The sequence below is a fragment of the Salmo salar genome, chromosome ssa11, assembly GCF_905237065.1.
Source record: "Salmo salar chromosome ssa11, Ssal_v3.1, whole genome shotgun sequence".
In the NCBI taxonomy this organism is placed as follows: Eukaryota; Metazoa; Chordata; class Actinopteri; order Salmoniformes; family Salmonidae; genus Salmo; species Salmo salar.
The window spans coordinates 111,649,898-111,664,897 of record NC_059452.1 but is presented as its reverse complement, the minus strand read 5'-3'; the positions used below and the strand labels follow the sequence as shown (position 1 = coordinate 111,664,897).

Sequence of the window (15,000 nt, the reverse complement as noted above, 5' to 3'; positions counted from 1 at the left end):
GTTAACTAACAGATAGATAGAGACTCTGCAGGCTGAGGTCCCAGTAGTTAACTAACAGATAGATAGAGACTCTGCAGGCTTAGGTCCCAGTAGTTAACTAGCAGATAGATAGAGACTCTGCAGGCTGAGGTCCCAGTAGTTAACTAACAGATAGATAGAGACTCTGCAGGCTGAGGTCCCAGTAGTTAACTAACAGATAGATAGAGCCTCTGCAGGCTAAGGTCCCAGTAGTTAACTAACAGATAGATAGAGACTCTGCAGGCTGAGGTCCCAGTAGTTAACTAACAGATAGATAGAGACTCTGCAGGCTGAGGTCCCAGTAGTTAACTAACAGATAGATAGAGACTCTGCAGGCTGAGGTCCCAGTAGTTAACTAACAGATAGATAGAGACTCTGCAGGCTGAGGTCCCAGTAGTTAACTAACAGATAGACAGAGACTCTGCATGCTGAGGTCCCAATAGTTAACTAACAGATAGATAGAGACTCTGCAGGCTGAGGTCCCAGTAGTTAACTAACAGATAGATAGAGACTCTGCAGGCTTAGGTCCCAGTAGTTAACTAGCAGATAGATAGAGACTCTGCAGGCTGAGGTCCCAGTAGTTAACTAACAGATAGATAGAGACTCTGCAGACTGAGGTCCCAGTAGTTAACTAACAGATAGATAGAGTCTCTGCAGGCTGAGGTCCCAGTAGTTAACTAACAGATAGATAGAGACTCTGCAGGCTGAGGTCCCAGTAGTTAACTAACAGATAGATAGAGACTCTGCAGGCTGAGGTCCCAGTAGTTAACTAACAGATAGATAGAGACTCTGCAGACTGAGGTCCCAGTAGTTAACTAACAGATAGATAGAGACTCTGCAGGCTGAGGTCCCAGTAGTTAACTAACAGATAGATAGAGACTCTGCAGGCTGAGGTCCCAGTAGTTAACTAACAGATAGATAGAGACTCTGCAGGCTGAGGTCCCAGTAGTTAACTAACAGATAGATAGAGACTCTGCAGGCTGAATCAATCACAGCCACTCACACACCCTGCCTGCTGATCCTGTCAGTGTTCTAGGTTACTATGTCTGATTTGACTGAGTTGCTTTCTGCTAATGAAAGAGAGAGGGGAAGAGAGGGAGGGAGGGAGAGGAGAGGAGAGGAGAGGGGGAAAGGAGAGGGAGGGAGAGGAGAGGAGAGGAGAGGGAGGGAGGGAGAGGAGAGGAGAGGAGAGGGAGGAGAGGGGGAAAGGAGAGGGAGGGAGAGGAGAGGGAGGGAGGGAGAGGAGAGGAGAGGGAGGAGAGGGGGGAAGAGAGGGGGGAGAGGAGAGGAGAGGGAGGAGTGGGGGAAGAGAGGGAGGGAGAGGGAGGAGAGGGAGGAAGAGAGGGAGGGAGAGGAGAGGAGAGGGAGGGAGAGGAGAGGGAGAGGAGGAGTGGGGGGAAGAGAAGGGGGGTTATTGATCAATTCTCTCTCTCTCTCTCTCTTATTCCAAGTAGCCAATTTCCAAAGATTATAGGGTCCCTTAGGAAACACTTATCACAATAACTCATCCCTGGCATTTTCATTCGTAGTCATGTCAAACAACATTGTATTCAAAGTGCCCACTATTATATTCTAACTCTAGAATTAAAATAATCCTTCTATTTCCGTGATTCCAACAGTTCACCCAAAGCGTTTGGCTCTAAATCGTAAGTCAAATCGCAATTGCAACATTTGGTTAAAAATAAGTCGTAGATAGTTTTTGGTTTTTGCCCGTATCGTGCAGCCCTTACGTGGCAGTGTGGAAATGATCTCTCTCACGTGAGAGCAGGAAATTCAGAATATTGATGAAAATTGCTGAATATTATTTTAGTTTGAAGTTTTAATTGATCGGTACAAATCAATCGGAATGGAGAATGACCCACTGAATTCACTTAGAATGTAGGTGTTGTCACCCTGGGGTCCCGCGCTACTCAGAAACAAATGGGAGACTTTTATTATTGAAAAACAACACAGGAGACTTTTATTATTGAAAAACAACACAGGAGACTTTTATTATTGAAAAACAACACGGGAGACTTTTATTATTGAAAAACATTAATACTCTATTCTACTGTGTATTAGTGGTTCCAGCTGTTTGTAGTATAGTATAATACTGTATTCTACTGTGTATTAGTGGTTCCAGCTGTTTGTAGTATAGTATAATACTGTATTCTACTGTGTATTAGTGGTTCCAGCTGTTTGTAGTATAATACTGTATTCTACTGTTTATTAGTGGTTCCATCTGTTTATAGTGTAGTATAATACTCTATTCTACTGTGTATTAGTGGTTCCAGCTGTTTGTAGTATAATACTCTATTCTACTGTGTATTAGTGGTTCCAGCTGTTTGTAGTGTAGTATAATACTGTATTCTACTGTGTGTTAGTGGTTCCAGCTGTTTGTAGTATAATACTCTATTCTACTGTGTATTAGTGGTTCCAGCTGTTTGTAGTGTAGTATAATACTGTATTCTACTGTGTATTAGTGGTTCCAGCTGTTTGTAGTGTAGTATAATACTGTATTCTACTGTGTATTAGTGGTTCCAGCTGTTTGTAGTATAGTATAATACTGTATTCTACTGTGTATTAGTGGTTCCAGCTGTTTGTAGTGTAGTATAATACTGTATTCTACTGTGTATTAGTGGTTCCAGCTGTTTGTAGTATAATACTGTATTCTACTGTGTATTAGTGGTTCCAGCTGTTTGTAGTGTAGTATAATACTGTATTCTACTGTGTATTAGTGGTTCCAGCTGTTTGTAGTGTAGTATAATACTGTATTCTACTGTGTATTAGTGGTACCAGCTGTTTGTAGTGTAGTATAATACTGTATTCTACTGTGTATTAGTGGTACCAGCTGTTTGTAGTGTAGTATAATACTGTATTCTACTGTGTATTAGTGGTACCAGCTGTTTGTAGTGTAGTATAATACTGTATTCTACTGTGTATTAGTGGTACCAGCTGTTTGTAGTGTAGTATAATACTCTATTCTACTGTGTATTAGTGGTACCAGCTGTTTGTAGTGTAGTATAATACTCTATTCTACTGTGTATTAGTGGTACCAGCTGTTTGTAGTATAATACTGTATTCTACTGTGTATTAGTGGTTCCAGCTGTTTGTAGTGTAGTATAATACTGTATTCTACTGTGTATTAGTGGTTCCAGCTGTTTGTAGTGTAGTATAATACTGTATTCTACTGTGTATTAGTGGTTCCAGCTGTTTGTAGTGTAGTATAATACTGTATTCTACTGTGTATTAGTGGTTCCAGCTGTTTGTAGTATAATACTCTATTCTACTGTGTATTAGTGGTTCCAGCTGTTTGTAGTGTAGTATAATACTGTATTCTTCTGTGTATTAGTGGTACCAGCTGTTTGTAGTATAATACTGTATTCTACTGTTTATTAGTGGTTCCATCTGTTTATAGTGTAGTATAATACTGTATTCTACTGTGTATTAGTGGTACCAGCTGTTTGTAGTATAATACTGTATTCTACTGTGTATTAGTGGTACCAGCTGTTTGTAGTGTAGTATAATACTGTATTCTACTGTGTGTTAGTGGTACCAGCTGTTTGTAGTGTAGTATAATACTGTATTCTACTGTGTATTAGTGGTAGCAGCTGTTTGTAGTGTAGTATAATACTGTATTCTACTGTGTATTAGATGTACCAGCTGTTTGTAGTGTAGTATAATACTGTATTCTACTGTGTATTAGTGGTTCCAGCTGTTTGTAGTGTAGTATAATACTGTATTCTACTGTGTATTAGTGGTACCAGCTGTTTGTAGTGTAGTATAATACTCTATTCTACTGTGTATTAGTGGTACCAGCTGTTTGTAGTATAATACTGTATTCTACTGTGTATTAGTGGTTCCAGCTGTTTGTAGTGTAGTATAATACTGTATTCTACTGTGTATTAGTGGTTCCAGCTGTTTGTAGTGTAGTATAATACTGTATTCTACTGTGTATTAGTGGTTCCAGCTGTTTGTAGTGTAGTATAATACTCTATTCTACTGTGTATTAGTGGTTCCAGCTGTTTGTAGTGTAGTATAATACTGTATTCTACTGTGTATTAGTGGTTCCAGCTGTTTGTAGTGTAGTATAATACTGTATTCTACTGTGTATTAGTGGTTCCAGCTGTTTGTAGTGTAGTATAATACTGTATTCTACTGTGTATTAGTGGTTCCAGCTGTTTGTAGTATAATACTCTATTCTACTGTGTATTAGTGGTTCCAGCTGTTTGTAGTGTAGTATAATACTGTATTCTTCTGTGTATTAGTGGTACCAGCTGTTTGTAGTATAATACTGTATTCTACTGTTTATTAGTGGTTCCATCTGTTTATAGTGTAGTATAATACTGTATTCTACTGTGTATTAGTGGTACCAGCTGTTTGTAGTATAATACTGTATTCTACTGTGTATTAGTGGTACCAGCTGTTTGTATTGTAGTATAATACTGTATTCTACTGTGTGTTAGTGGTACCAGCTGTTTGTAGTGTAGTATAATACTGTATTCTACTGTGTATTAGTGGTAGCAGCTGTTTGTAGTGTAGTATAATACTGTATTCTACTGTGTATTAGATGTACCAGCTGTTTGTAGTGTAGTATAATACTGTATTCTACTGTGTATTAGTGGTTCCAGCTGTTTGTAGTGTAGTATAATACTGTATTCTACTGTGTATTAGTGGTACCAGCTGTTTGTAGTATAATACTGTATTCTACTGTGTATTAGTGGTACCAGCTGTTTGTATTGTAGTATAATACTGTATTCTACTGTGTGTTAGTGGTACCAGCTGTTTGTAGTGTAGTATAATACTGTATTCTACTGTGTATTAGTGGTAGCAGCTGTTTGTAGTGTAGTATAATACTGTATTCTACTGTGTATTAGATGTACCAGCTGTTTGTAGTGTAGTATAATACTGTATTCTACTGTGTATTAGTGGTTCCAGCTGTTTGTAGTGTAGTATAATACTGTATTCTACTGTGTATTAGTGGTACCAGCTGTTTGTAGTGTAGTATTCTACTGTGTATTAGTGGTTCCAGCTGTTTGTAGTATAATACTGTATTCTACTGTGTATTAGTGGTACCAGCTGTTTGTAGTGTAGTATAATACTGTATTCTACTGTGTATTAGTGGTTCCAGCTGTTTGTAGTGTAGTATAATACTGTATTCTACTGTGTGTTAGTGGTACCAGCTGTTTGTAGTGTAGTATAATACTGTATTCTACTGTGTATTAGTGGTACCAGCTGTTTGTAGTATAATACTGTATTCTACTGTGTATTAGTGGTACCAGCTGTTTGTAGTGTAGTATAATATTGTATTCTACTGTGTATTAGTGGTACCAGCTGTTTGTAGTATAATATTGTATTCTACTGTGTGTTTCCAGCTGTTTGTAGTATAGTGTAATACTGTATTCTACTGTGTATTAGTGGTTCCAACTGTTTGTAGTATAGTATAATACTGTATTCTACTGTGTATTAGTGGTTCCAGCTGTTTGTAGTGTAGTATAATACTGTATTCTACTGTGTATTAGTGGTACCAGCTGTTTGTAGTATAATACTGTATTCTACTGTGTATTAGTGGTACCAGCTGTTTGTAGTATAATAATGTATTCTACTGTGTGTTAGTGGTACCAGCTGTTTGTAGTATACTATAATACTGTATTCTACTGTGTATTAGTGGTACCAGCTGTTTGTAGTGTAGTATAATACTGTATTCTACTGTGTATTAGTGGTACCAGCTGTTTGTAGTGTAGTATAATACTGTATTCTACTGTGTATTAGTGGTACCAGCTGTTTGTAGTATAATACTGTATTCTACTGTGTGTTAGTGGTACCAGGTGTTTGTAATATAGTATAATGCTGTATTCTACTGTGTATTAGTGGTTCCAGCTGTTTGTAGTATAATACTGTATTCTACTGTGTATTAGTGGTACCAGCTGTTTGTAGTGTAGTATAATACTGTATTCTACTGTGTATTAGTGGTTCCAGCTGTTTGTAGTGTAGTATAATACTGTATTCTACTGTGTATTAGTGGTTCCAGCTGTTTGTAGTGTAGTATAATACTGTATTCTACTGTGTATTAGTGGTACCAGCTGTTTGTAGTATAATACTGTATTCTACTGTGTATTAGTGGTACCAGCTGTTTGTAGTATAATAATGTATTCTACTGTGTGTTAGTGGTACCAGCTGTTTGTAGTATACTATAATACTGTATTCTACTGTGTATTAGTGGTACCAGCTGTTTGTAGTGTAGTATAATACTGTATTCTACTGTGTATTAGTGGTACCAGCTGTTTGTAGTGTAGTATAATACTGTATTCTACTGTGTATTAGTGGTACCAGCTGTTTGTAGTATAATACTGTATTCTACTGTGTGTTAGTGGTACCAGCTGTTTGTAATATAGTATAATGCTGTATTCTACTGTGTATTAGTGGTTCCAGCTGTTTGTAGTATAATACTGTATTCTACTGTGTATTAGTGGTACCAGCTGTTTGTAGTGTAGTATAATACTGTATTCTACTGTGTATTAGTGGTACCAGCTGTTTGTAGTGTAGTATAATACTGTATTCTACTGTGTATTAGTGGTTCCAGCTGTTTGTAGTGTAGTATAATACTGTATTCTACTGTGTATTAGTGGTACCAGCTGTTTGTATAATGTCTCTGTCTGAATCATCTCTTGTATTTATCTCAACTAGATTATAATGTCTCGGTCTGAATCATCTCTTGTATTTATCTCTACTAGAATATAATGTCTCCGTCTGAAACATCTCTTGTATTTATCTCTACTAGATTATAATGTCTCCGTCTGAAACATCTCTTGTATTTATCTCTACTAGATTATAATGTCTTGTCTGAAACATCTCTTGTATTTATCTCTACTAGATTATAATGTCTCCGGTCTGAAACATCTCTTGTATTTATCTCTACTAGAATATAATGTCTCCGTCTGAATCATCTCTTGTATTTATCTCTACTAGATTATAATGTCTCCGGTCTGAAACATCTCTTGTATTTATCTCTACTAGATTATAATGTCTCCGTCTGAATCATCTCTTGTATTTATCTCTACTAGCATCCCTTGCTTCCAGCTTAGCTTTTAGTTTTAGTACAGCGAGGGGGTTAATATAAACCTCGCTTGTCTCTGTCTGTCCTCCAGCCTCGGAAACAGTGTTTCACTTTCATTCCAGGTTCAATGTTTGACATGACTTAGTTAGCTGATGTTATCCAGCATGCTTAGCAACCGTTGTGTTTAGAATGGAGGATGGAGTCCTTGGGCATAAATAATGAATGACTGGGTCTTTAAGCAACATGACTAAAATAACTTAACAAATACATTTTTTTTTATCTTCTGGTGAAAGAATGACATTTTTATGAATACATTTTTATCAAAATAAATTTTTAATGAAAATATGTAATTAATTCATTGTTATTTGAATATGTTGGTAACATTTTTATAAAAACAATAAGGCACAAGAGGCAGTGCTGTATCGTGAATACATTCACAGGTAAGAGGCAGTGCTGTATGATGATGACATTCACAGGTAAGAGGCAGTGCTGTATGATGATGACATTCACAGGTAAGAGGCAGTACTGTATCGTGATGACAGTCACAGGTAAGAGGCAGTGCTGTATGATGATGACAGTCACAGGTAAGAGGCAGTGCTGTATCGTGATGACAGTCACAGGTAAGAGGCAGTGCTGTATGGTGATGACAGTCACAGGTAAGAGGCAGTGCTGTATCGTGAATACAGTCACAGGTAAGAGGCAGTGCTGTATCGTGATGACAGTCACAGGTAAGAGGCAGTGCTGTATGGTGATGACAGTCACAGGTAAGAGGCAGTGCTGTATCGTGATGACAGTCACAGGTAAGAGGCAGTGCTGTATGATGATGACAGTCACAGGTAAGAGGAGAACAACTCCATACAGCACTGCCTCTTACCTGTGACTGTCATCACGATACAGCACTGCCTCTTACCTGTGACTGTCATCATCATACAGCACTGCCTCTTACCTGTGACTGTCATCACGATACAGCACTGCCTCTTACCTGTGACTGTCATCACAATACAGCACTGCCTCTTACCTGTGACTGTATTCACCATACAGCACTGCCTCTTACCTGTGACTGTGTTCACGATACAGCACTGCCTCTTACCTGTGACTGTCATCACGATACAGCACTGCCTCTTACCTGTGACTGTCATCACGATACAGCACTGCCTCTTACCTGTGACTGTATTCACGATACAGCACTGCCTCTTACCTGTGACTGTATTCACGATGCAGCACTGCCTCTTACCTGTGACTGTGTTCACGATACAGCACTGCCTCTTACCTGTGACTGTCATCATCATACAGCACTGCCTCTTACCTGTGACTGTATTCACCATACAGCACTGCATCTTACCTGTGACTGTGTTCACGATACAGCACTGCCTCTTACCTGTGACTGTCATCACGATACAGCACTGCCTCTTACCTGTGACTGATTGCTTAATTATTACCGTTACATTTTTCAATACTTGTTTCCGATTGGCTCTGAAGGGCATTCTAGATTGTGCGTTATGCCCCCCTGTAATCCACGGCATAATTCAGTAGCTATGAAGTTCGTTCTTATTCCGTGTCCTGTGTTTGAGCTGCTGCTGAAAGCAAAAGTTGAATTGAAAACTTTATTTGGCATTTTGTCAAGTATGATTTTCATTAATAGCAAGCTACTGTTGGCTGATGGTTCGCTTAGCAAAGCTGGCAGGTGAGTTTGTCTGGTTACTCAAGGCAACTACCGTAGTTTATCTAGTAAACTCGCAAGGCAACTACCGTAGTTTATCTAGTAAACTCGCTAGTGATTTCAGTGGATGTTGAAGACATTTCTACCAGGAAAATAAAGACATTTCTACCAGGAAAATGAACACATTTCTACCAGGAAATTGAACTATTTCTACCAGGAAAATGAACACATTTCTACCAGCAAATTGAACTATTTCTACCAGCAAATGAACACATTTCTACCAGCAAAATGAACATATTTCTACCAGCAAAATGAACACATTTCTACCACCAAATTAACATATTTCTACCAGCAAAATGTGTTAAATTATAGACTTGGTTATGAGTGAGATAATAAACTCTGGGATCCGTTGCGTTCTCCGTAAAATAATGCTCCGTGGAAAGTTAGCACCGCTGTCGCGTCGTTGAACACATCTTAGGCGCTTGTTGATGATCCCTTACATACAACCTACTATAATACACTGTAGTCCTTCAATGGATACTTCGCGATTTTGGCGATGAGGCCCTTTTAACTACTACACGAGTCAGATGAACTTGTGGATACCCTTCTAATGTCTAAAATCCCAACGTATCCCTTTAACCGCTGGTCTCCACATGGTTACAGCAGCGTTAATGTTGACCTATCCCTTTAACCGCTGGTCTCCACGTGGTTACAGCAGCGTTAATGCTGACCTATCCCTTTAACCGCTGGTCTCCACGTGGTTACAGCAGCGTTAATGCTGACCTATCCCTTTAACCGCTGGTCTCCACGTGGTTACAGCAGCGTTAATGCTGACCTATCCCTTTAACCGCTGGTCTCCACGTGGTTACAGCAGCGTTAATGCTGACCTATCCCTTTAACCGCTGGTCTCCACGTGGTTACAGCAGCGTTAATGCTGACCTATCCCTTTAACCGCTGGTCTCCACGTGGTTACAGCAGCGTTAATGCTGACCTATCCCTTTAACCGCTGGTCTCCACGTGATTACAGCAGCGTTAATGCTGACCTATCCCTTTAACCGCTGGTCTCCACGTGATTACAGCAGCGTTAATACTGGAGATACTGTAGTGTGTGTGTTGTCTGTATTCAGTAGGCCACGTCTCAGCGTATAGACCCTTAACCGCTGGTCTCCACGTGATTACAGCAGCGTTAATACTGGAGATACTGTAGTGTGTGTGTTGTCTGTATTCAGTAGGCCACGTCTCAGCGTATAGACCCTTAACCGCTGGTCTCCACGTGGTTACAGCAGCGTTAATGCTGACCTATCCCTTTAACCGCTGGTCTCCACGTGATTACAGCAGCGTTAATACTGGAGATACTGTAGTGTGTGTGTTGTCTGTATTCAGTAGGCCACGTCTCAGCGTATAGACCCTTAACCGCTGGTCTCCACGTGGTTTCAGCAGCGTTAATGCTGGAGATACTGTAGTGTGTGTGTTGTCTGTATTCAGTAGGCCACGTCTCAGCGTATAGACCCTTAACCGCTGGTCTCCACGTGGTTCGAGCACGTGTCCATGATGGTGATCCTCCTGAACTGTGTGACTTTGGGGTTGTACCAACCCTGTGAAGACGTCACCTGTCAGGCAGAGTGGTGCCTCGTGCTACAGGTAGGTACTGCCTTGACCCTCTCACCTCTCACCTATAACCTCTCACCGCTCAGCCCTCACCTCTCAGCCCTCACCTATAACCTCTCACCTCTCACCTCTCACCCCTCACCTATAACCCCTCACCTCTCACCCTTCACCCCTCACCTCTCAGCCCTCACCTATAACCTCTCACCTCTCACCTCTCACCTCTCACCGATAACCCCTCACCTCTCACCCTTCACCCCTCACCGCTCAGCCCTCACCTCTCAGCCCTCACCTATAACCTCTCACCTCTCACCTCTCACCCCTCACCTATAACCCCTCACCTCTCACCCATCACCCCTCACCTCTCAGCCCTCACCTCTCACCTATAACCTCTCACCTATAACCTCTCAGCCCTCACCTATAACCTCTCAGCCCTCACCTATAACCTCTCAGCCCTCACCTATAACCTCTCAGCCCTCACCTATAACCTCTCACCTCTCAGCCCTCACCTATAACCTCTCACCCCTCACCTATAACCTCTCAGCCCTCACCTATAACCTCTCAGCCCTCACCTATAACCTCTCAGCCCTCACCTATAACCTCTCAGCCCTCACCTATAACCTCTCACCTCTCAGCCCTCACCTATAACCTCTCACCCCTCACCTATAACCTCTCAGCCCTCACCTATAACCTCTCAGCCCTCACCTATAACCTCTCACCTCTCAGCCCTCACCTATAACCTCTCACCCCTCACCTATAACCTCTCAGCCCTCACCTATAACCTCTCAGCCCTCACCTATAACCTCTCAGCCCTCACCTATAACCTCTCACCTTTCACCTATAACCTCTCAGCCCTCACCTATAACCTCTCAGCCCTCACCTATAACCTCTCAGCCCTCACCTATAACCTCTCAGCCCTCACCTATAACCTCTCACCTCTCAGCCCTCACCTATAACCTCTCACCCCTCACCTATAACCTCTCAGCCCTCACCTATAACCTCTCAGCCCTCACCTATAACCTCTCACCTCTCACCTCTCAGCCCTCACCTATAACCTCTCACCTCTCACCTCTCAGCCCTCACCTATAACCTCTCAGCCCTCACCTATAACCTCTCAGCCCTCACCTATAACCTCTCAGCCCTCACCTATAACCTCTCACCTCTCAGCCCTCACCTATAACCTCTCACCCCTCACCTATAACCTCTCAGCCCTCACCTATAACCTCTCAGCCCTCACCTATAACCTCTCACCTTTCACCTTGATGACTGTGTCTTTGTCTGTTCTAGGTGTTTGATGACTGTATCTTTGCGTTTTTCGCGGTGGAGATGGTCGTTAAGATGGTGGCTCTGGGGATCTTCGGTTCTAAGTGTTACCTTGGCGACACCTGGAACCGACTGGACTTCTTCATCGTCATGGCAGGGTGAGTGTTCTATTCCCACAATGCAGGGGGTTAGCTTGGGGGTTAGGGACAAGAGAACATCAAAATAGAATATATAGAACCTTCTCTAGGTTCTATGTTTGATGCAAGAGACATCCACAGGGACGTTCCTTAAGAACCTTCTAGATTCTATTTTTGATGCAAGAGAACCTTCTCTAGATTAAGAACCTTCTCTAGGTTCTATGTTTGATGCAAGAGGCATTCCTTAAGAACCTTCTCTAGGTTCTATGTTTGATGCAAGAGCCATCCACAGAGACGTTCCTTAAGAATCGTCTGCTGCTAAAGTATTTTTTATATATTTTTTTTAAATGTAACCTTTATTTAACCAGGGCAAGTCAGATTTAAGAACAAAATTCTTATTTACAATGACGGGCCAATCCCGGCCAATCCCCATACGACGCTGGGCCAATTGTGCGGCGGCCCTATGGGGACTCCCAATCACGGCCCGGATGTGATGCAGCCTGTGTGGGGTTGGAGTTTAGGGGCCTGCTGGGAGAAAACACACTTTCAATGTCACTGTTTCAGCAAGGAGAAAAGTGTGTGTGTGTGTGTGTGTGTGTGTGTGTGTGTGTGTGTGTGTGTGTGTGTGTGTGTGTGTGTGTGTGTGTGTGTGTGTGTGTGTGTGTGTGTGTGTGTGTGTGTTGTAAGAGTCGTTAAATAAGCAGACAGCAGCGGTCACCTCAGACACAAAGCATTACCCCTTTACTCACCATAAGGTACACACACACACACACACACACACACACACACACACACACACACACACACACACACACACACACACACACACACACACACACAGTCAAAGCCACAGGGTAGGTTATCTGCACCATGACAAACACAGAGAGGACTAGTGAGTCAGATGTATTCCCTTTTAGGGGCTGACAGGATTTGATGTTGCTTGTTTTGTGGGTAGTTTTGTTAGGAGACGTCAGAGTGAAAGTAACATCGGGTCTAATTAGTAAAGATATGTCTTTTACCCTTTTTAATATGTGACGTACCTGTTAAGTAGAAGCAGTCCTAATGTTTTTTGGTCCGATTAGTCAAACAAATCCCCTTAAAAGACTCCGTAGGCTACCAGTTCATCCCCTCTAAAATAATCCCATCATCCAACAGAACACTGACATATCGAACACCAGAAAGCGTAAGGACATTTACCCTGGACAGGGACCACTTTTTTATAACCGGGTAAAATATATATATATATATATATATATATATAAATAAATAGTAAGCCTCATGTAGATATTTTTCTTCTTATAATTTCCCGAACATTTGGTAGGCTATTTGTTAGTCAACTTATCTATAGATACAGTGAGGGGAAAAAAGTATTTGATCCCCTGCTGATTTTGTACGTTTGCCCACTGACAAAGAAAGGATCAGTCTATAATTTTAATGGTTTATTTGAACAGTGAGAGACAGAATAACAACAAAAACATCCAGAAAAAACACGTCAAAATTTTTTTATACATTTATTGGCTTTTTAATGAGGGAAATAAGTATTATTTATATTATTATATATATATATATATATATTTATACTATATTATTATATTATTAGCCCCAGTATCTGTGCTTTTTAGAGATGTCGACGATGAACATAGGATGTGTCTCGTCTCTAACGCCCCGAGGAAGTATCGATTCAAACTCCACCTATTCGACAGCTCTGTAAGCGTTATACTGTCATAATACAGCTCGTTAGTCAGCAAATATGGACTTTGGCCGAGCTACTATCCGGTAGGTACTTCCAAAACAGGTCTGAAATTAAATAAGAAATAGCAACTGAAAGAAAAGAAAAAAATGCCTCTTCAGCATCGCCAATGTATTGAGCTGTTGTTGACTTCCTGTTTGTAGGTGCAGAAATAGACATTTGTTTCAGTTGTTGACTTCCTGTCCTGTGAGAGGCAGTGAGGTTAAGGTGCTGTCTGGAATCCTGGCAGGTGAGTGATTGGCTGGTGAAGAAATAGACATTTGTTTCAGTTGTTGACTTCCTGTCCTGTGCGAGGCAGTGGGAGTGCGTACAGGCCGTAACTGGAGTAAATGAAGATAGTTTCTCAGCGAAACAGGGACATCTCTATAGCACAGAGACTGGAGGCAGGCTACATGCCCTTAGCCTACTTGATACAGTGTCCAGACTTCAGTTAATATTATAATAGACTACAGTCAGTGTCCAGACTTCAGTTAATATTATAATAGGCTACAGTCAGTGTCCAGACTTCAGTTAATATTATAATAGACTACAGTCAGTGTCCAGACTTCAGTTAATATTATAATAGACTACAGTCAGTGTCCAGACTTCAGTTAATATTATAATAGACTACAGTCAGTGTCCAGACTTCAGTTAATATTATAATAGACTACAGTCAGTGTCCAGACTTCAGTTAATATTATAATAGACTACAGTCAGTGTCCAGACTTCAGTTTATATTATAATAGACTACATGAGGTCTACAGTCAGTGTCCAGACTTCAGTTTATATTATAATAGACTACAGTCAGTGTCCAGAATTCAGTTTATATTATAATAGACTACAGTCAGTGTCCAGACTTCAGTTAATATTATAATAGACTACATGAGGTCTACAGTCAGTGTCCAGACTTCAGTTAATATTATAATAGACTACAGTCAGTGTCCAGACTTCAGTTTATATTATAATAGACTACAGTCAGTGTCCAGACTTCAGTTAATATTATAATAGACTACAGTCAGTGTCCAGACTTCAGTTTATATTATAATAGACTACATGAGGTCTACAGTCAGTGTCCAGACTTCAGTTAATATTATAATAGGCTACAGTCAGTGTCCAGACTTCAGTTAATATTATAATAGACTACAGTCAGTGTCCAGACTTCAGTTAATATTATAATAGGCTACAGTCAGTGTCCAGACTTCAGTTAATATTATAATAGACTACAGTCAGTGTCCAGACTTCAGTTAATATTATAATAGACTACAGTCAGTGTCCAGACTTCAGTTAATATTATAATAGACTACAGTCAGTGTCCAGACTTCAGTTAATATTATAATAGACTACAGTCAGTGTCCAGACTTCAGTTTATATTATAATAGACTACATGAGGTCTACAGTCAGTGTCCAGACTTCAGTTTATATTATAATAGACTACAGTCAGTGTCCAGACTTCAGTTTATATTATAATAGACTACAGTCAGTGTCCAGACTTCAGTTAATATTATAATAGACTACATGAGGTCTACAGTCAGTGTCCAGACTTCAGTTAATA

The 15,000-nt window shown here is 40.6% G+C and overlaps 1 protein-coding gene across 1 annotated transcript in view; it reads left to right on the top strand.

Annotated features, from left to right (window-relative positions):
• The window catches only part of LOC106595197 (voltage-dependent T-type calcium channel subunit alpha-1H-like), a 137,719-nt gene that overhangs the window by 19,215 nt on the left and 103,504 nt on the right, over positions 1-15,000 (top strand). The window contains 2 exon segments of the mRNA XM_045688929.1: positions 10,244-10,355; positions 11,607-11,740. Coding sequence (XP_045544885.1) covers positions 10,244-10,355; positions 11,607-11,740 — 246 coding nt within the window.